The sequence below is a fragment of the Amphiura filiformis genome, chromosome 7, assembly GCF_039555335.1.
Source record: "Amphiura filiformis chromosome 7, Afil_fr2py, whole genome shotgun sequence".
Lineage (NCBI taxonomy): Eukaryota > Metazoa > Echinodermata > Ophiuroidea > Amphilepidida > Amphiuridae > Amphiura > Amphiura filiformis.
This window is the reverse complement of record NC_092634.1, coordinates 19,126,288-19,148,319: the sequence shown is the minus strand read 5'-3', so window position 1 is coordinate 19,148,319 and position 22,032 is coordinate 19,126,288. Positions and strand designations below refer to the sequence as shown.

The following is a 22,032-nucleotide window of genomic DNA, read 5'->3' as shown; positions in this document are numbered from 1 at the left end:
AACTTGGTGGGTGGAATCCTTCGTATGAGGGGAGCATGAAAAACATATGGAGGTCATCCGAAGTCAAAGGTCATGGATTTCAAACTTTGTCCTATCGGGCTCAAACTTCGTATGAGGTGTTTAAGAAAAAATTACATCAAGGTCATCCGAGGTCAAAGGTCATCTGGGGTGAAAATTTCAAACTTCGCCCAATTTGGCTGAAAGTATTCTCCATATCACGGGAGCATAAGCAAAATCAAACCAAGGATGTAATTCCAGTAATTCAGTGGTAGTCTGATCAGGGTCTGATGGTCTGATGTAATTTTTTGAGTGCGCGCCCTCTTTTATCCTACGCGCTGCAAATAATAACCAAAATTAATCACAGCCCGTTTCGTTTGCGAAAAGAGGAAAGTATGTATTTTTTTGCCCAGGTTTTTGCCCAATAGAATGTCAAATTATCACGTCAAGCTAATATTGTGAACAGGTAGGATCTTTTGTGTTTGTAGTAAAGATAAGTTATTTATTGTAAAGAGATTTGTCGGTGTCAGTTTATGGATGGAACTCATTTAAACTTGATGTCTATGTGTACGTCCGTGTAAGCTTACTTACACACAGTTTTAAGTGAGTGTCAGTGTAAGATTTTGTTACAGCGCATGGGGTCATTTGACGAAATGCGCTTTATAAGCATGCTTTTTCATTTCATTCATTTTCTAGGTATCCTAGGTGAATTCAAATTTGCCATCAAACTGCATCATTTCATATATCAAATTAAAGCCCTTGTAAACAAAGCCTAAACTGAAAACCATTTTTTCATAGCACTTTCCGTAGCAAAGTTACATCTTGTCAAAGATTGACTTTCATCAAAAAGTTTCAGCTAGCAAAATTCCCCAAAAGGGCATTTCGGGGTGTTTCTAGATCTTAAGTCTCATTATGATAGCAGCTTTTTTTTAATGGAACTGCTATCCAAATCCTCTAAAATTCCATGTGCGGGTGACTTATCACTATAAAAAATCACATATTTGGGTCAAGTGAAGTATAGAAAACATATTTATGTAGGTTTCTTTCTTCGGGCACTTGTTTTAAATTTCTATGTAAAAATGCATTGACATTGTCGGCGAATTTGACTGACTAGCAAATGTGTTCACTAAGGTTTGCCTGGGTTACCTACATTTTCATTACTAACATGACTAACAATACATAGGTATGCCAGGCAAACCTTGTTAACACATTTGCTCGTCAGCCAAATTGAAATTCGCCTAGAGAATACAATATAAATAAGTTGACAATACATATTTACATATAGAAATTTAAAAGAACAGGCAGGTCAAGGAAACCTACATAAACATGTTGTCTATACTTCACTTGACCCAAATATATGATTTTTTATGGTGATGAGACACTCGCACACATGGAATTTTAGAGGGATTTTGATAGCAGTTCCACATAGAAAAGCTGCTATCATGAGACTAAGAAAGATCTAGAAACAAAAAAATAAAATAAATAAATGTAGATATTTATATAGCGCTTTATGCCGTAAACAGCCTCAAAGTGCTTTACATTTATTCCGCCGTCATTAGAATATGTCGGAACCACGTTTTGCAGCCTACAAGTGGCGCAGGGTCCATCAATACAACGACTGTGACTACCTCTAACAGCTGTTGTGTTAGCTGAATCTTTTTGATGAAAGTTAATCTTTGACAAGATGTAACTTTGCTACGGAAAGTGCTATGACAAAAAGGTTTTCAGTTTTGGCTTTCTTTACTCTAGGGCTTTAATTTGATATATAAAATGATGCAGTTTGATTTCCTTTTACAAATTAAGCGTACTGTCAGCCGTCCAGTGCGTATTATTTTCCACGGGGTCCTATATGGCATGCACAAGCTTGACAACGCGCGCATATACACGATGATTAATGCACAAAAAGGAACGTTGCAACAGGAAATATCATAACCATGACTACATGTACACTGTACAGTAGAAATTTCAATTGAACACAGCCTGCTGACATAGTAGGGACCGTTGATGTCAAGATTTTAAAAAATCGATATATTGGCCACTCAATAGGCCTATCTATAAAAATTGATAAATCGATTTTCCTCACAATTTTCATGATCTGAAAATTCAAGACCATATGCTATAAAAATTGAAATACTCGCGATTTATTATACCATGTCTGGTGTCAAATCACTCATTAAAAGATGTCCAGAGGCTTTAAATCCACAAAGAAACTCATGAAATGGAACAAAAATAACATATTTTGCACTCATCAATTCCTTTCATTAATGGTGATTGATTTAATACAGTCGGCCCTGTCATCTTCCAAGGGCCACGCCATCTTGAAGAAAGATCGGAATTTCCAATTGTACGAAGACGCTGCCAAGACCTATTTCCATTCATAAATTTCAGGGTATTTCCCGTTTTGTATAATTACACATTTTGGTTTTAAGTACATGTACCGGTACCATAGATCAAGTATGCCGAATTCTGTTCCCATACTTGTGTAAAAGTCTGATGTTTTTCTCTCCATTAAGTTGATACATTACGTGAACAATGCAAATTGTGAAAAACTACTACGGTACATACTGTACTGTATATAATAAACATTATTATTAACTGTACTTTTTTTTTTTTTTTTTGGCGTTCCATGGTTGTTCTTGTCATGAAACTGATCTCATCTCGATCGCTGTGTTCAGTGAAACACTATATCCTACTCTTCTTCGCTCAATCGTAGATGCATGATTAATGATGTCACTCATTAATATACGATCGATGTAAAGAATAAACTAACACACATCGTAACATGTCATAGAAAATTGGACATTTGCGTATTACATGTATGAGTTTTGGCAGGGCTTTGGGAGGATATTTTGTACAATAAGCGCAGGTATCAAATGGAATTCTATCTTGCAATATGGTGTGCAAGTTTGACGATTTTTCTTGGAAACTATGATTATTTTATCATTCAATAAAAATATAGTGTAAGTGGAACAATCCCCACGCTTTTTATTTTAATCCCACGATTTATATCATTCCACGCTTTTTACCCACAAAGTTTAAACCCCCACGCTTTTATTGATTTTCTGAATTGCAAAGTGGCACGCTTTAAAAAGTGTGGACTGCCGAGTATTAAACTTACTAGACTGTTGTCTATCATCTTCTTTTTCACACTTATTATTACAATATTTTCGGTATAATTTATGTCAGGCGTGTAACTTTTTATAGTTACATGCCCTACTGGCTAGTGTCAAAAAAAAGGTAAGATCCAGCGTTCGCTTTGTAGTTTTAAATACACAATATACGATTGTGGTTGGGTTTAGTACAGCTGTATAAAGCCCAGGGCTGTCAACTCTCACGCATTGGCCGTGAGTCTCACGATTGGGTCACTTTCTCACGGTCTCACGCCAAGGTAGTATAATCTCACGCCTAGGTAGTAAATCTCACACAAAAAGCTGGAAAATGAGTAAAATCTCACGCATCATCATGAATAATTTGTTGCTCCTACCCTCCCCGCTTTTCACATTCTTGAGCGCCGTGGCTCAACTAATCATGGTACAAAATGAACATGGGAGTCGGCAAATCCCGGTACGCCTCTGTCTCACGACAAGCAATTCCAAAAAGTTGACAGCCCTGATAAAGCCGTGTTCATTCAATTGAAACAATTCTTACTGTGAATCAATTGTATGCCATGTATACATCCCTATATGGCAGTATGTGGTTTTTTATTTGCGCACAAAATTTTAGGCCGGTACGGTATCAAAATGTATATTTTGTACAATTGTACAACTAATTATTTACTGACAGAGTATTATTTGTTTGTTGCAGATCAACAAAATGCAGATGTCACATGTCTTCCACCATCCTTTGTGCTGCAAACTGCTACTCTCTAGGTTTGCCAAGAATGCGCCAATACTTAGCTCACTTACCAACTGTGTATCGCAGCAGGCATATAGGCACAGGATCCATAGCTCTGCACTGCCCCAATTTTGTCAGAAGGGAGCTAGTGCCTCATTATTATCCACCTTACATGGACACAGATATGTTTCCCCAATCAATTCCTGTACCACAAGGCATAATTCAAATGAGGTAAGTAATGCACCTTTAGCATGTTATCCAAAACCTGTAGCACCAAGGCTTATATTAAGCAGGCACCCAGGTTTTTTTTCACCCCATGATTGGCCAGTTTTGGATCCTGGTGTATCCAACATTTTACACTACAAACTATAGGACCAGGAGACATCTTCGGGACGTAGAGCTCATTTTAGCTCCTGGTCCAGGCATACTTAATATAAGGCCTGACGTACCATATTAAAGCAGGAGCAGTGTCACGGGTAGGGTTAATAAAAAGGGGGTAGTTTTGCAGGATGGGACTCACATGGGGCATACAAGGATGTACATTTATGTATTTACCACTCCAGAGAGATAGCATTTAGGATTGATATATTTGTTCCTGACCTTGCCATGATGGTACTCGGGTACGAGAGGTAAATGATCATAATTAAATATACAATCTTTTAAAATGAGTTTGGTCATTTTTTTTCAAACCTGATTTATTGGCGTATTTTTAATTTTTAGACATGTCTCAACTGATGCCTAATTAGATTCAGACAAATCCATTGTATTTTTAGGACACAGAGCAATTTTGAATTAAAATCATAATTGTGACTTTAGGGCAACATGGTCTTTTCTTGGTCTAAGCAATCAAAAAATTGATTTTCATTGTCTAAATCAATATATTATAATGTTTTGCAAAAGTTCATTCAAAATCACATATAATACTTTGAAAACTTGCTTGATTTATTGTTGTTATTGAGTTATGTACGTTTTACCAAAGTGTTGTTGTTTCAACCCTCTTTACAATATAACTCAAGAACCACAGGACCTACAAAAGTATATCTGTGATATTTGATTTCTTCTACACACTAAACTATGAAATGATCAATGCAATTTTGCCAAAGCTCACTACCATTACGCAACAGTTTAAAATAGTTGCTAACCTTAAATCCTTAAAACACTACAGTTAAGCAGCTAAGATACATGCAGTAAGTGAGTTTTCTTTCATTTGACCTCATAAGTTTGGCTTAAAATGACTAGAAAACTTTCCTGTTGTTACTAATAATATTTTATAATATTTGGCAAAAAAGGCTTTTTAAGGGTTCACAGTTATTCTAAGTTGTCCCTGAGACATTTAAAAATAATATGTTGTTGACAAATTAAAATCAAAATTTACTTTATTAAAAAAGTTATTGGTAGCTTATTTTGTTTTACACACCTGGTTCAATTTACAATGTCACCAATCATTATGTAAAAAAAGTGCATCTTATTCAAAATAATGACAAATTTGCCAAAAATGAATATGATATGGGTGACAGTTGAAAACTAATGATTCATTACCATTAGTCTATGATGAGATTAGGCATCTATTGTACTGTGGGGTATTCTTAGATACATGTTAATGGTTTAGGGCAAGAACGCCCTCTCTGCAATAGCTGCCAGATGTCATAGTTTTGGATGTGCACAATATAGAATACAGAAATCAGTCCAAATCTCTATAGGGCAGCTATATTGGACTTTTTTCCTCCTGGATGTATCCAAAGTTCAACCAGTGTTTACAAATGTACAAGGATTACAGACCTTGTATTGACAAACTGATAAAATATGTACATTTGTAGGCCTATCACATGGCACATGGCTATCTTGAATGGGCTATTTCAATTGAAATGCATAAACCCCATTAGGCCAAGAAAAGTTTCCTTGTCCTCCCAACTTTTTTAGAATTGGGTCGGTTGGTCAGGATTATTTTTTTATATATTTTATTTTTTAAAGGTCATAGCCAAAATATGACTGTTTAAAGGCTTTAATTAGCTTAAAAGAAATAGCCCAAATAGTTATGAATTGGGATATTTCTCTACTGCAGAGGCGGATTTAGGGGGGGTGCAGAGTTGCGCCTGTCTTTGTGTGGGCACCGAGCCGCCTTGGCTTGGCGCCCACAAAAGCATATGCCCGCCAATATGGTGCCCCGTCCTATTGAAAATAGAATCTGCCCCTGTACTCTATACTTATTCATGTCTTTAAAACAGTTTGGAAGTATGCAGAAACTGTAAAAAAATGACTTTAAAACTTTTCAGGATGTCAAAAATGTTGAAAGAAAAAAACTTTTCCTGGAATTCCAAAGGTAGGGTCGGTAATCGGTATTCATTTGCAAACAAAAACAAAAAATTTCCAGAATAGGGTTGGTCGATGGAGGACAAGCAAACAATCTTTTTTTTTTGCCTTATGGAAGACATCTCTCGTGCAACGGGTGTGAATAGAGTCACTTATTCAAGTAAACCCATTTGGATTTCACACTCTCTGTGTGGAAGATTATTAAGGACATGTCTTCCATAGAGGGTGTATGGATTTCAACTTGAACAAAATGATAGCAATAAGGTGACACATTGGTTCAAGCCATTGGCCCGATAGGCAAAATCCAGAGGATGATTTTAACATCCCATATTCTATTGCAAAACTGTTACCACCAAGATATCAGCTGCCCCCTGAGCTATAGCAAATCCCATTGAATTCTATTAAAAAGATGTTTTTTTAACTCACAGTGTAGTACCTACTCAACACATCTATAGGACAACAAATGAACTAAACTTCTTTTGGGGTTTTTGTCCCATATCTCAATAACATAAAATTGTCCATTACTTCCTATTGTTATGGTACATGTAGGGCAGTCAGGTGCTGAGGGTGCTAAACGGTTGCTAAATGGTTCGTATATAAACATTGTGTCATTGACTAGAGTGTTCAACAAATCTGTTAAGGGGTACTACACCCCTGTGGTAAATTTAGACTATTTTTGCATTTTCTCAAAAATGATAACACACTAGTAAAAAAAGTTATGTATATTATTGGGGCAAGGAATCCAATTACTACGCTGAAATTTCAGTGACTCAAGACAAGTGGTTCAGTATCTATGGTAGAAAATGAGGTACATCCTAGCTGTACCTTATTTCTTATCATAAATAATGAACCGCTTGTCTTGGGTCACTGAAATTCCAGTGTTGTAATTGGATTCCTTGCCCCTATAATATACATAACTTTTTACCACTGTGTTATTAGTTTTGAGAAAAATGCAAAATATACATAAATTATCCAGGGGTGTAGTACCCCTTAAGTGTGCTGAGAGCTTGTGGGTTGATGGCACTATAAATCACTGCACTTTTTTTTCTTTCAAAGGCCTCAAGTGACACACACAAAGTACAGCTGACGAGTGAAAGGTTTCCACAACTGAAGAGAAATGATTCATATGGGAGACTGAATGAGGCTGATATAGAGTACTTTGTAAAGCTTTTACCAGGGAGGGTGGTGTCAGATGAGGATGAACTAGAAGGAGCTAATACTGACTGGATGTATCTAGCTAGAGGTAAGCCCTATTGGCTCCTATGGGAGACTGAATGAGGCTGATATAGAGTACTTTGAAAAGCTTTTACCAGGGAGGGTGGTGTCAGATGAGGATGAACTAGAAGGAGCTAATACTGACTGGATGTATCTAGCTAGAGGTAAGCCCTATTGACTCCTATGGGAGACTGAATGAGGCTGATATAGAGTATTTTGAAAAGCTATTACCAGGGAGGGTGGTGTCAGATGAGGATGAACTAGAAGGAGCTAATACTGACTGGATGTATCTAGCTAGAGGTAAGCCCTATTGACTCCTATGGGAGACTGAATGAGGCTGATATGGAGTACTTTAAGAAGCTATTACCAGGGAGGGTGGTGTCAGATGAGGAGGAACTAGAAGGAGCTAATACTGACTGGATGTATCTAGCTAGAGGTAAGCCCTATTGACTCCTATGGGAGACTGAATGAGGCTGATATGGAGTACTTTAAGAAGCTATTACCAGGGAGGTGGTGTCAGATGAGGATGAACTAGAAGGAGCTAATACTGACTGGATGTATCTAGCTAGAGGTAAGCCCTATTGACTCCTATGGGAGACTGAATGAGGCTGATATAGAGTACTTTAAGAAGCTATTACCAGGGAGAGTGGTGTCAGATGAGGATGAACTAGAAGGAGCTAATACTGACTGGATGTATCTAGCTAGAGGTAAGCCCTATTGACTCCTATGGGAGACTGAATGAGGCTGATATAAAGTACTTTAAGAAGCTATTACCAGGGAGGGTAGTGTCAGATGAGGATGAACTAGAAGGAGCTAATACTGACTGGATGTATCTAGCTAGAGGTAAGCCCTATTGACTCCTATGGGAGACTGAATGAGGCTGATATGGAGTACTTTAAGAAGCTATTACCAGGGAGGGTGGTGTCAGATTAGGATGAACTAGAAGGAGCTAATACTGACTGGATGTATCTAGCTAGAGGTAAGCCCAATTGACTCCTATGGGAGACTGAATGAGGCTGATATAGAGTACTTTAAGAAGCTATTACCAGGGAGGGTGGTGTCAGATGAGGATGAACTAGAAGGAGCTAATACTGACTGGATGTATCTAGCTAGAGGTAAGCCCTATTGACTCCTATGGGAGACTGAATGAGGCTGATATGGAGTACTTTAAGAAGCTATTACCAGGGAGGGTAGTGTCAGATGAGGATGAACTAGAAGGAGCTAATACTGACTGGATGTATCTAGCTAGAGGTAAGCCCTATTGACTCCTATGGGAGACTGAATGAGGCTGATATAGAGTACTTTAAGAAGCTATTACCAGGGAGGGTGGTGTCAGATGAGGATGAACTAGAAGGAGCTAATACTGACTGGATGTATCTAGCTAGAGGTAAGCCCTATTGACTCCTATGGGAGACTGAATGAGGCTGATATAGAGTACTTTGAAAAGCTTTTACCAGGGAGGGTGGTGTCAGATGAGGATGAACTAGAAGGAGCTAATACTGACTGGATGTATCTAGCTAGAGGTAAGCCCTATTGACTCCTATGGGAGACTGAATGAGGCTGATATAGAGTACTTTAAGAAGCTATTACCAGGGAGAGTAGTGTCAGATGAGGATGAACTAGAAGGAGCTAATACTGACTGGATGTATCTAGCTAGAGGTAAGCCCTATTGACTCCTATGGGAGACTGAATGAGGCTGATATGGAGTACTTTAAGAAGCTATTACCAGGGAGGTAGTGTCAGATGAGGATGAACTAGAAGGAGCTAATACTGACTGGATGTATCTAGCTAGAGGTAAGCCCTATTGACTCCTATGGGAGACTGAATGAGGCTGATATAGAGTACTTTAAGAAGCTATTACCAGGGAGGGTGGTGTCAGATGAGGAGGAACTAGAAGGAGCTAATACTGACTGGATGTATCTAGCTAGAGGTAAGCCCTATTGACTCCTATGGGAGACTGAATGAGGCTGATATAGGAGTACTTTAAGAAGCTATTACCAGGGAGGGTGGTGTCAGATGAGGATGAACTAGAAGGAGCTAATACTGACTGGATGTATCTAGCTAGAGGTAAGCCCTATTGACTCCTATGGGAGACTGAATGAGGCTGATATGGAGTACTTTAAGAAGCTATTACCAGGGAGGGTAGTGTCAGATGAGGATGAACTAGAAGGAGCTAATACTGACTGGATGTATCTAGCTAGAGGTAAGCCCTATTGACTCCTATGGGAGACTGAATGAGGCTGATATAGAGTACTTTAAGAAGCTATTACCAGGGAGGGTGGTGTCAGATGAGGATGAACTAGAAGGAGCTAATACTGACTGGATGTATCTAGCTAGAGGTAAGCCCTATTGACTCCTATGGGAGACTGAATGAGGCTGATATAGAGTACTTTGAAAAGCTTTTACCAGGGAGGGTGGTGTCAGATGAGGATGAACTAGAAGGAGCTAATACTGACTGGATGTATCTAGCTAGAGGTAAGCCCTATTGACTCCTATGGGAGACTGAATGAGGCTGATATAGAGTACTTTAAGAAGCTATTACCAGGGAGAGTAGTGTCAGATGAGGATGAACTAGAAGGAGCTAATACTGACTGGATGTATCTAGCTAGAGGTAAGCCCTATTGACTCCTATGGGAGACTGAATGAGGCTGATATGGAGTACTTTAAGAAGCTATTACCAGGGAGGGTAGTGTCAGATGAGGATGAACTAGAAGGAGCTAATACTGACTGGATGTATCTAGCTAGAGGTAAGCCCTATTGACTCCTATGGGAGACTGAATGAGGCTGATATAGAGTACTTTAAGAAGCTATTACCAGGGAGGGTGGTGTCAGATGAGGATGAACTAGAAGGAGCTAATACTGACTGGATGTATCTAGCTAGAGGTAAGCCCTATTGACTCCTATGGGAGACTGAATGAGGCTGATATAGAGTACTTTAAGAAGCTATTACCAGGGAGGGTGGTGTCAGATGAGGATGAACTAGAAGGAGCTTATACTGACTGGATGTATCTAGCTAGAGGTAAGCCCTATTGGCTCCTATGGGAGACTGAATGAGGCTGATATAGAGTACTTTAAGAAGCTATTACCAGGGAGGGTGGTGTCAGATGAGGATGAACTAGAAGGAGCTAATACTGACCGGATGTATCTAGCTAGAGGTAAGCCCTATTGACTCCTATGGGAGACTGAATGAGGCTGATATGGAGTACTTTAAGAAGCTATTACCAGGGAGGGTAGTGTCAGATGAGGATGAACTAGAAGGAGCTAATACTGACTGGATGTATCTAGCTAGAGGTAAGCCCTATTGACTCCTATGGGAGACTGAATGAGGCTGATATAGAGTACTTTAAGAAGCTATTACCAGGGAGAGTAGTGTCAGATGAAGATGAACTAGAAGGAGCTAATACTGACTGGATGTATCTAGCTAGAGGTAAGCCCTATTGACTCCTATGGGAAACTGAATGAGGCTGATATAGAGTACTTTAAGAAGCTATTACCAGGGAGGGTGGTGTCAGATGAGGATGAACTAGAAGGAGCTAATACTGACTGGATGTATCTAGCTAGAGGTAAGCCCTATTGACTCCTATGGGAGACTGAATGAGGCTGATATAGAGTACTTTAAGAAGCTATTACCAGGGAGGGTAGTGTCAGATGAGGATGAACTAGAAGGAGCTAATACTGACTGGATGTATCTAGCTAGAGGTAAGCCCTATTGACTCCTATGGGAAACTGAATGAGGCTGATATAGAGTACTTTAAGAAGCTATTACCAGGGAGGGTGGTGTCAGATGAGGATGAACTAGAAGGAGCTAATACTGACTGGATGTATCTAGCTAGAGGTAAGCCCTATTGACTCCTATGGGAGACTGAATGAGGCTGATATGGAGTACTTTAAGAAGCTATTACCAGGGAGGGTGGTGTCAGATGAGGATGAACTAGAAGGAGCTAATACTGACTGGATGTATCTAGCTAGAGGTAAGCCCTATTGACTCCTATGGGAGACTGAATGAGGCTGATATAGAGTACTTTAAGAAGCTATTACCAGGGAGGGTAGTGTCAGATGAGGATGAACTAGAAGGAGCTAATACTGACTGGATGTATCTAGCTAGAGGTAAGCCCTATTGACTCCTATGGGAGACTGAATGAGGCTGATATAGAGTACTTTAAGAAGCTATTACCAGGGAGGGTAGTGTCAGATGAGGATGAACTAGAAGGAGCTAATACTGACTGGATGTATCTAGTTAGAGGTAAGCCCTATTGACTCCTATGGGAGACTGAATGAGGCTGATATAGAGTACTTTAAGAAGCTATTACCAGGAGGGTGGTGTCAGATGAGGATGAACTAGAAGGAGCTAATACTGACTGGATGTATCTAGCTAGAGGTAAGCCCTATTGACTCCTATGGGAGACTGAATGAGGCTGATATAGAGTACTTTAAGAAGCTATTACCAGGGAGGGTGGTGTCAGATGAGGATGAACTAGAAGGAGCTAATACTGACTGGATGTATCTAGCTAGAGGTAAGCCCTATTGACTCCTATGGGAGACTGAATGAGGCTGACAAAGACACCGTTTACACAGAGAAGTGACATCGAATTCAGATTGCAAGGATTAATTATTTGTTGACAGGGTGTTCGCATGGTAGTTGACTTCAAATTGTGAATTTGACTTATATGCCATCACTTACTCTTGCTTCAAATAACCATTATGAAGTCAACTTCTAATTAGGCAAAAGTTGCTCTTAGTCATCATTAGAAGTTGATTTCTGAAGGTTGCAAATTTGTGCAATTCTGAAATGTTTGCATTTTAAAAGAAAATTTGGAACAGATATCTTATTGGTTGATCTCACAGGTTCATCCAAGTTGATGCTGAAACCAAAAACAACTCAAGAAGTGTCAGAGATCCTGGCATACTGCAACTCTCGATGTCTAGCTGTGACGCCACAAGGAGGTAACACAGGCCTGGTAGGAGGAAGTGTCCCTGTCTTTGATGAAATTGTACTGTCAACATCACTAATGAATGACATCATTCATCTTGACAAAGCCTCAGGTAAGGCTAAAAAATAGTCTGTTCATTCATTATACTGTAACTACTCAGGTTTAAGCATACCCTCTAAAATGCAAGCATTCCAATTCATTTTAATATTCATGCCTGATGTACCAGTAATTTCTATTATCTATGCCAATGTTATAAGTATGGAATGTCAATTTTGAACTAATATTTTTTGATATCTGTACTTGTGATAGCAAAGCATTGATTTGAATTAAGAACTTGGCCAAAATTACTAGTGGGCTTATACCTGAGTGCACCCTTGTTTCCAGAATGTTTTGAAATATAAGGGGTGGGCTTATGGCTGAATATGGGCTTACATCAGAGAAGATTTATAAGCAATCCCATGATACAACAGACTGAAACATCCGGGTACTTGAGAACCAGCCTAGTAATCACAGAGTTTCACACAATTGCTCACTGTTGATTCCCGTTCCAAAGACGCGATTTTCAAACACTCAAAATATGTCCAAAACTGTCGATAAGCGTTTTGAGATGATCCCTGAAAAGAACATTGGTACCCAGTTCAAATGAGCTCTTTTTTGTCACTATCGACCCACATTTGAATGAGGAATAAAAGTCTGAAAGTACAAGAAATCGGTATACTAAAAGAAAAAATTCAATTTAATGGACACAGCTGCCAACAGCTGTACGCGATGCGACTGATTTCGTATGTCTCGTATTTCAAAGTACAACGCGAACGCACGACCATGGATACAATAATGAAAATACTAACCAATCATGAGTGAGTTGGCAAGGTTGGATTCACTTCGCGTTACGCACACACGGGCGCTCATCACACAGTGTACGCAGAGAATCATCAAGCTTTTGACAGCTGTATTCATTCAATTGAAATTTCTAGTAGACTGGTTCTCAAGTACCCGGATGTTTCAGTTATATCATGGGACTGCTTATAAATCTTCTCTGGGCTTACATCCACTAGGTTATGATAGTCATAAACTAGTCCTCAGCTGGCTTAGAGAATTGTGCTAATCTTATGGTAATCATAAAGTCTTAAGCTTGCTCAGGGAATTGTACCAGGCTTACATAGTAGTGATAAAGTCTTAAGCTTGCTTTGGGAATTGTTCCAGCCTTGGTTAAACCATAATACTATAATATATTCAACTTCACTAATGATGTTATTTTGACTTGGTATATTTACCTATAACCCTGGGAGCCACAGTGACTTGAAAAGTACACTGTACACATGCATGACACACACAAAAACAGTGAGGGGGGGGAACACTTTTTGCGAACATACTGAAATAACTTGTATGACTTTTTTTAAATGGTTAAATTGAATCTAAATATAGAACATTATGCATTGAATTTTAGCAAAACAATGGCAAAAATTACATATTTAATGAGCCTTTTTAGTCATTTTAGCTCATTAACTGAATTGATTATTGATAAAAAGAATAAAATGAAAAGAAAATTTAAATTAATGTATTTATTAAAACTGCATGTCTAATTTGCTTCAAACAATGGGCTATCATTTTCTTTGGAAGGGGGGTCCCAAATATACTGGGGGTCATACACTTTTGGAAAGAAGAATGGGGGGTCATAAAATTTTTGATGATTAAAATGTATGGAGTCACAAGATGACCACAGATAGAGTGTTTATTTTATTCAAAAAGATTGATTTCAATACAATTTTAGCCTGTTTAGGGAGTAAGGTGTATCAGTGGTGGGGGTGGTGTCATAAAATTTTTGTTGCCGAAACAGGGGGTTGCAATTTTATTGACGCCATCTTTTTGTAAATTTGGGACCCCGCTTCCGAAGAAAATGATAGCCCCCAAAAGGCATAGTGATAAGCGTACCTTACCCTACTCAATTCATCAGTTTAAAACATGCTCAAATCATTCCATGATTTCCAAAAAATGCATGAAATACCACCATAATCTAACTGTTTTACAAAAGGCTAACATTTGTTTTTTATTTTTCTAGGTATCTTAGTCTGCCAAGCAGGATGTATTCTAGAAAGCCTTAGCACCTACCTTGAAGATCATGACTTAATAATGCCACTAGATCTAGGAGCCAAAGGAAGCTGTCAGATAGGGGGTAACATCTCTACTAATGCCGGTGGCCTGCGACTCTTGAGATATGGCTCACTACGTGGCAATGTACTAGGAATTGAAGCTGTAAGTCACATGATCAATGTAGCCATGAAGATGGGGGGGGGGGTGGATTTTACAAACATGGAAAAGATAATTCGACTATTCTATTTGAATTCCATACATCCCCTATGGAAGACATGACCTTAATCTTTCACACAAGAAGTGTAGACTATAAGGAGTACCCCATTCAGGTAACTCAATTTAAAATATATACTCCCTGTGTGGAAGATTAAGGTCATGTCTGTTATAGTGGGTATATGGATTTCAACTGGAATAGCCCATTAAGAGCAGTCTACACTATAGTCTGTATACCTTCCTCGAGGCAGTAATTTAGATATTGTTTTTTTTTGTTTCTCTAAATGTAATGATGATAAGTATATAAAAGTATACATTTTCAAAAAAGGGAATGAAAAGGAGCAGTCTTCACTGTCAGCAGAGGAAGGTAGTGGTGACTCTGAAAAGTGCCCTTTACTGATGACTGCCCCTTGTCAACAGAGAACAGGTTTATTTGTGAGCAGAATGAATTGTTTTGAATCAAATTTTTATGTGTTTTGGGTACTTGTATAATGTATTGCTTGCAATATATACATACTGTAAATTGCGTATTATTATCAGAGCCAGAGATAAAAATACTGGTTTATGTGTGACATCTCCTATCAATCAAATACAGATATGTAGTGATGATTGAAATTTCTGAATGCAGTGATAAAACAGCATGCATGCCCTACGATTAATTTTGCACCTTCAAACATACAAACCATCTCAAAAGTTAAGTCTTGGCAACTTTAAACTTTCTTTCCTGAAGGCAACATCTGAACAATGCCTAGACAAGTTGTTTTTTTTCCTGTAAAAGTGCTATAATTTTTCACCTGTTTCTGCTGTTTATTTTCTCTGATGAAGGCACCAGTTGGATCAGCCTTCCTTTTACACATCACTAACCAATTATGAGGAGTATGGTTGACAGTGATGTAAGATGCAAACTAGTCTTTTTAATTCAATTTTGGATTATAGTGTATTTTGTGGACTAGGCTTTTTGACCGCCAATTTAGCCATCATGAGTCATGTTAGTAATGACTATTTGGTATGACTAACTGACTACTAAAAAGGTGAAGTAGTACAACCCTAATAGAAAGATGCACATAAATGACATCTTAAGGTAGAAACATCGGCTACGGTGTCATGCACAGATTTGGTTTAAAATGATACAGGATGTGTAATTGGGTGAGAAAAACGTGCCTGCCAAGTTTTAATTTTTGCCAACAAAGCGTTTTTGAGTTATGCCATTTTTTATCATTAGAAAGCCCCATTGACTTTGCACATAAAGTGGTTTTGACACTAAGCCTCGTTCACTAAAATTGGTAAAAGTTTGAAAATGGATACTATGTTTAAATATTATTTTTTCTCCTTTCTATCCCATTTATAGAACTGCTTTTTGGATCTTTTTATTACAAAAATGTTACCAAATAATATTAGTGACTTTTTTTCAATATATTGTCAGTAATATAGGGGATATTTGAAGGTAATGTTAGTACTTGCTCAAATTTTCTTGATTTGATCTAGAAACACTGAATGACCCAATTTCATAATTATTGTCTGAGCTAACCATAGGGCCAATTATAACAAACAAGGTGTCATATGAAAGGTTATTAAATTTAGAAACTTTTCTCGCCAGCTTTTTTTAATAAAGTGTTTCTATTTTAAGTTATGGGTGTTTCTAGATTTCCCTAATTTAAAAATAGAAAAAATGATTTTTCTCAAAAATAAACACTTTATCCAAAAAATCTGGCGAGAGAATTTAGATATTAGGCTTATTAACCACCCCACAAACTATGGAGACCATATCACATTCCCTCTAGGCTAGCAATAATTATTAGTAGAAAAAATTAGGGAATTTTCAAAAAATAAAGAAAAACATAAGAATTGTTTAAATTTTCATGAAACATTAAAAATCAGTGGAGTAAAGACTTATCTTCAATTGGTTACATATTTGAAATGGATACATAATTCTGATTTGAAATAGTGGCTATTTTCCTGCATGGGTCTATTATCCGATGCTCCTACCTTAACAATATCTTTATAACAACAGGTTCTAGCAGATGGGACTATTATTGATTGTTTATCAACACTACGTAAAGACAACACTGGTTATGACTTGAAAAATCTCTTCATAGGATCAGAAGGAACACTTGGAGTAGTCACTGCAGTATCAATTCAATGCCCACCAAAACCTAAGGCTGTCAATTTGGCTTTCTTGGGTAAGTAATTGATGTAAACACTGCAGTCACTGCAGTTTTAATACAATACCCATCAAAACCTAAGGAGTGTGATTTCAAATGGGGTTACCTGAATGGGGGACTCCATATGAAATCTACATGTGGGAGATTAAGTTCTAGTCTTCACACTTATGTTAATATCCAATATTTTGCATATTTCTGTACATAGTTTAGCAAAAATTACCCTCCAAATGTTAAAACCTTGTCACAATAATTCATAGTAAACTTAGTATTTATTTTTGCAATTGTTTTTTTAAATCCAACCCAGGTTGCAGCAGTTATGAGAATGTCCTAGCGACTTACTCTGAGTGTAAAAACAACTGTGCAGAAATCCTCTCAGCATTTGAAATGATGGATTTGCAATCAATGAAGGTAAGATATTGATTGATTGATTGATTGATTGATTGATTGATTGATTGATTTTAAAAATCGGATTTTGTATAGTGCCTATTTTAGATCTTGGAGGATTCAAAGTGCTGCTGTAAATTTCGCTACTATGGTGAATCATCACAATAAGATCTCATCAACTAGGCCGGTTGCCGCCGAACCCGGTGCAGATCTATCTGGACTTAGATTGTAACATCCACAATTTATCTGTGCAGCTCCCCAAATTCCATTGGGTGAAGAAAATTTTTGATAACCAACAACTAATCAATGATTTTTGAAAGCAGGAGGAAACCGGAGATCCTGGAAAAAACCTGCGAGAGCGAGCATGGATCGGGATAAACCAAGAGAATATACAGTCCTTGGGCACGGTCGAGGCTTGAACCTGGGACCTCAGTGGTGCAAGGCGAGGGAACAACCGCTGCGCCAAATTGCTCTCCCAATTGATTGAATGATTGATTGATAGGTTGATTGTGAATGAAGTGAGATTAGTTGAACATCGATGAAGCTAAAGTCATTTAAAAAAAGTACACAATCTCAACCTCAATTTATATTGATATATTGAGAAAACATTTCAAAACTTGGATCTTTTATGTTGAAGCCTATTAAGCAGTATCAACCTTTCCATTTTTTCTTCTTTCTGCAGTTTGTTACAACTAATCTAGGTTTGAGCAACCCACTTGGTGAATGTCCATTTTATGTTGTCGTGGAAACGTCAGGATCAGATGCTCAACATGACGAAGAGAAACTCAACAAATTCTTGGAAGTTGTAATGGAACAGCAATATGTTATGGATGGTACTATTGCTACAGAACCATCCAAGATATACGTGAGGTTGATTTATTATAATTAAAGACAGAGATAAAAAGAATTTACGCGTCTGACGTCATCTGTCAATCTAACTCGAGCACGGTTTGTTTACAAGTGTCGTGATGATGACTTGCTGAACGCGTCTTATTGTTAATTTTGCACCTTCAAACATGCAAACCATCTCAAAAGTTAGGTCTTTATAGTAGGAAATTTTCTGTCGTGAAGGCACCATGTCAACAATGCCTAGAAAAGCTGCTTTTTGCCTTGTAAAAGTACATAATTTTTCGCCATTTGCTGCTATTCCTTTTCTCCGATCAGCACCATATAGATCGATCTATTAACCTGTGTAAACCAATCAAGGATCGTAATTGACAGTGACATCAGACGCGATAAATTCTTTTTATCTCTGTCTTTAATTATACGGCTATCATTATACAGGGTATCCAGTTCATTACAGTGCTATCTTAGGGGCCCTGTTGGGTGATTTTTGGGAGGGAAGGATGGTGGGGTTGAGTATCCATCACTATTGACAGGTAGGTATTTATGTACAGCCTCAATGTAATATAGGAAAATTCAGCAAATTCTTACAGATAGTATTGGAACAGCAATATGTTATGGAATTGCCAATTTTGTCCCTGTAAAGTCATTCTAGGAGCTGGTCATCGGAACAACTTGGCGCGACCCACAGCATAATACAAATGCGCTTTGGACATTTTTAGGTACATGTTGTAAGCCACTGATAAGTTTCAGTAAGTAACACTAACAGCATTTGTATTATGCTGTAGCAGGGTTCCCGTTAAGGTTTTAAAATGTGCGTCCGTAATGACGCAAGTTTGCTGACGAGGTTGCAAAAACTTGCGTCCAGACAGATTTTTGTGCGTCCATCTGAAATTCACGATTATGATGATACACACGTACCCCGGGTCTACACCTCATCAAATGTTGATTGTTAAAATAAAAAAAAAGTGCATTTTCGCCGTGATATTCCATCTCCATTCGCTATGATAATTTTTCTCATTTCTGTGTCAGTTTTGGTCCGAAACATGGTCAAAAACAGGTGCAAAAACATGAGCAAAGTCTGTCAATCTTGAGCAATTTTCGTTTGTACTTTCACTTCCGCATTTCTGTTTTTAAATTAACGTGTTGTTGATGCTACAAAAACCAAAACACGCGCTGCCACAAATAATACGAAAAAGGGTTATCATTTGGATTTTGTCTTTAAAATTGCTTTTATTCATCGTAACAAGAATACTAATAAAGGAAACCTAGATTATTTATGAGAAAATAAACTTAAAATATTAAAAATTGAATATTGTCAGGTTGTGATAAATAATTAAATAAACACCGCACGTTAGCGGCATGTGCTTGCTTGTAAACAAATCAATCGGGACTTCCCCAGGCCATGTGATCAAACAGCTGTACAGCGATCATTCGGAAAGCATGCAAAAAGTGCACGATTTCCTGACGTTGCATTTACAAATATTGCAGAATTTACTTCAATTCTCAGCAGGTGGGTCAAAATTTTGGGGCTTTTATTATCTTAAAAATATAAAAGAATAAAATTTCTTATTTTTATCATCAATTAATGATAAAATTTGAAGTTTTGTCTCAAGCGTCCAAATGCATGTGACATGGACGCAAAATACTTGATTAGCCATGTGAATTTGCGTCCAAATTTGTAAAATACGCGTCTGGACGCAATGACGCACACTAACGGGAAGCCTGTGCTGTAGGTCGCGCCAAATTTTCTTTATGAAATTTGGGTCACGGGGAAACAAAAGTTTGGGAAGCCCGTGTATAAAGGTATTTAGAATGGCAAACACTTGACGGATCAATCTGTGACGTCAAATATTGGTAAAAATGCTCAGTTTTGGAAAAAATGCTAAAAAAAAAACATTTGGGGGTAGAAGCTAAACAAAAAAATTGTTCAGTAAATGTTTGTTCTAATTTTCAAAAACAAGAAAAATAGATATCTAGGAAGCAATGTTAACCAATTCATGAAATGTGGTTGAAAAATGCTCAAATTTGTTTTTAAAAAAGCATGATTTTCACCAAAATTTCTAGAATTTAGCAGTTATATCACAATTTCAAAACTGAACCATATTGGGTTAAATTCATTTTTCAATAGATGCTCCGTCTAATCCGCCACATTATGACACCCCATTGAATTCAATGTGAGTTCAAGAAGCAAAGTTACAAGTATTTGATTAGACGAAGATCTAGTTTTAAAAGTGACAAACTGGCCTATTCAAAACTGAAATAAATTAAAAACTGAAATAAATACTGCTTTAAATAAAGCTTCATTGAAGAAACTGTGTTGTCTTTTTGTTGCGCTTGTTGAAATCTTTTTGCGCCTTGTATAGGCCAGTTTGTCACTTTTAAAACTGGACCTTCTTCTATTCAATTGCTTGTAACTTTACTTCTTGAGGTCACATTGGATTCAATGTGGTGTAATAATGTGCAGGACTAGATAGTGCATCTATTACAAAAACAAATTTACCCCAATATGGTTCAGTATTGAAATTGTGATTATTTTTCCAAGTGTAAAGATACTTTTTTGGTGCAGTATATTTCGAGGGTTAAAACCAGCCTCATATGAGAGAAGAGGTGTTAAAACCTAACTGTTTTCTTATTTTGAACACTACAGGCTTTATGGCAACTCCGGGAACGAATCAATGAATCGATGATGAAGTCCGGAGTGGTCTACAAATATGACATCTCTCTCCCGCTTGACGTCTACTATGATGTCGTCATAGAAACTCGACAACGTCTTGGTGACAATGTTTTAGGAGTTGTCGGTTATGGACATATTGGAGACGGTAATTTGCATCTAAATGCTGTAGCGCCTACACTCAATAAAACCGTATCCGATTTACTGGAGCCCTTTGTGTATGAGTGGACAGCCAAGCATAAAGGAAGCATTAGTGCTGAACACGGACTTGGCTTTAATAAGAGGAACTATATTTATTATAGTAAGTCTGATGCTGCAGTAGAATTGATGGCATTGATGAAAGCAAAGATGGATCCAAAATGTATCCTTAATCCTTACAAGACTATACCAGTGTGCAAGCCTGCATCTAAACAATAATACTTGGCTATTATTTTGGTGTCATGCCCAGGGCCATACCCAGGGGGTGCGCATGTTTGGTTTGGGTAGTGAGGTGCTGTAGAGAATTTGAAAGTGGACCCAAAGCTCTACCAATTTTTCATGTAATTTGGACCCGTTGATTTACTAAAAGTTAAAACTTAAATACAAATTGTCAAACAGTTGTTACCCAAATTTTTGCTAAAATTTCGAATTTTGCTTCACTGTAGCCAAAATGTGGCTATTTACCAGTAGCATTATCTTTTCTATTTGAAACCCGTACTCCCTCTGCAGAAGACTTCAGCTAAAAAACACAGATGGAGTGTGGATTTCACATGGAATAGCACAATGCATCCAAACATATTATTAAAATGGATCATGTTTTCATCATTTTTTGTCATTAACATCGTGTTAAAGTATTCTTTTTTCCCATAGATCAATGTACTTGAAATCACTCTCATGCCTATAATGAGTATGATTTGTACTGTATTACACAAATACAACATGGTTTTGAGAGGAAGTAGTCAAAACTACTGGTCCCGAGGTGTTGGATGATTTGACTATTTCCCGACGCGTCGGCGGAGAGAAGTAGTCAAATCATCCAACACCGAGGGGCCAGTAGTTTTAACTACTTCCACAAAATGGAACATGTATTTGTTTTACTATACCTCATAAATATTTTCACTATCACAGTAAAATTGTGAGCAAAAGTCACACACCGTGTGGTAGTAGGGGAGTGGAAATTTTTAATACTTCCCCGCGTGCGCGTAATTGCACAGGCGCAGAGAAGTAGTTAAAATACCGTACTCAGATGCTGGCGTAATTAACCAATTAAATGTCTGGATAACCTAATAAATATTTATGAGGTATAGTAAATGTATTCTATGATTTGTATGTGGTAACATATTCGTATACAGGGTGTCCCAGAAAAAATTACCGAGTGAATAAAATTGAGTGTAAGTCG

General features: G+C 37.7%; 1 protein-coding gene across 2 annotated transcripts; it reads left to right on the top strand.

Annotated features, from left to right (window-relative positions):
• Nucleotides 1-372: 372 nt before the first annotated feature.
• LOC140156841 (D-2-hydroxyglutarate dehydrogenase, mitochondrial-like) lies at nt 373-21,262 on the top strand. 2 transcript variants are annotated; one of them, XM_072179839.1, is made up of 9 exons: nt 373-463; nt 3,802-4,062; nt 7,198-7,384; nt 12,202-12,399; nt 14,347-14,540; nt 16,603-16,771; nt 17,058-17,161; nt 17,820-18,002; nt 20,631-21,261. In XM_072179839.1, exons 2-9 carry the CDS (start codon nt 3,811-3,813, stop codon nt 21,069-21,071), a joined length of 1,728 nt encoding a protein of 575 aa, XP_072035940.1. In that variant the 5' UTR covers nt 373-463; nt 3,802-3,810; the 3' UTR covers nt 21,072-21,261. The 2 variants fall into 2 exon arrangements, with proteins under 2 accessions (XP_072035940.1, XP_072035938.1); XM_072179837.1 differs by lacking the exons at nt 373-463; nt 3,802-4,062; nt 7,198-7,384 and adding an exon at nt 11,778-11,870 and having other exon boundaries at nt 20,631-21,262.
• The last annotated feature ends 770 nt before the right edge of the window (nt 21,263-22,032 follow it).

Excerpts from the sequence above, each read along its gene's own strand:
- LOC140156841 (XM_072179839.1), top strand. The coding sequence starts at position 3,811 with ATGCAGATGTCACATGTCTTCCACCATCCTTTGTGCTGCAAACTGCTA. Across the intron at positions 4,063-7,197 it reads CAAGGCATAATTCAAATGAG|GCCTCAAGTGACACACACAA; the intron begins GTAAGTAATGCA and ends TTTCTTTCAAAG. Across the intron at positions 18,003-20,630 it reads CAGAACCATCCAAGATATAC|GCTTTATGGCAACTCCGGGA; the intron begins GTGAGGTTGATT and ends TGAACACTACAG.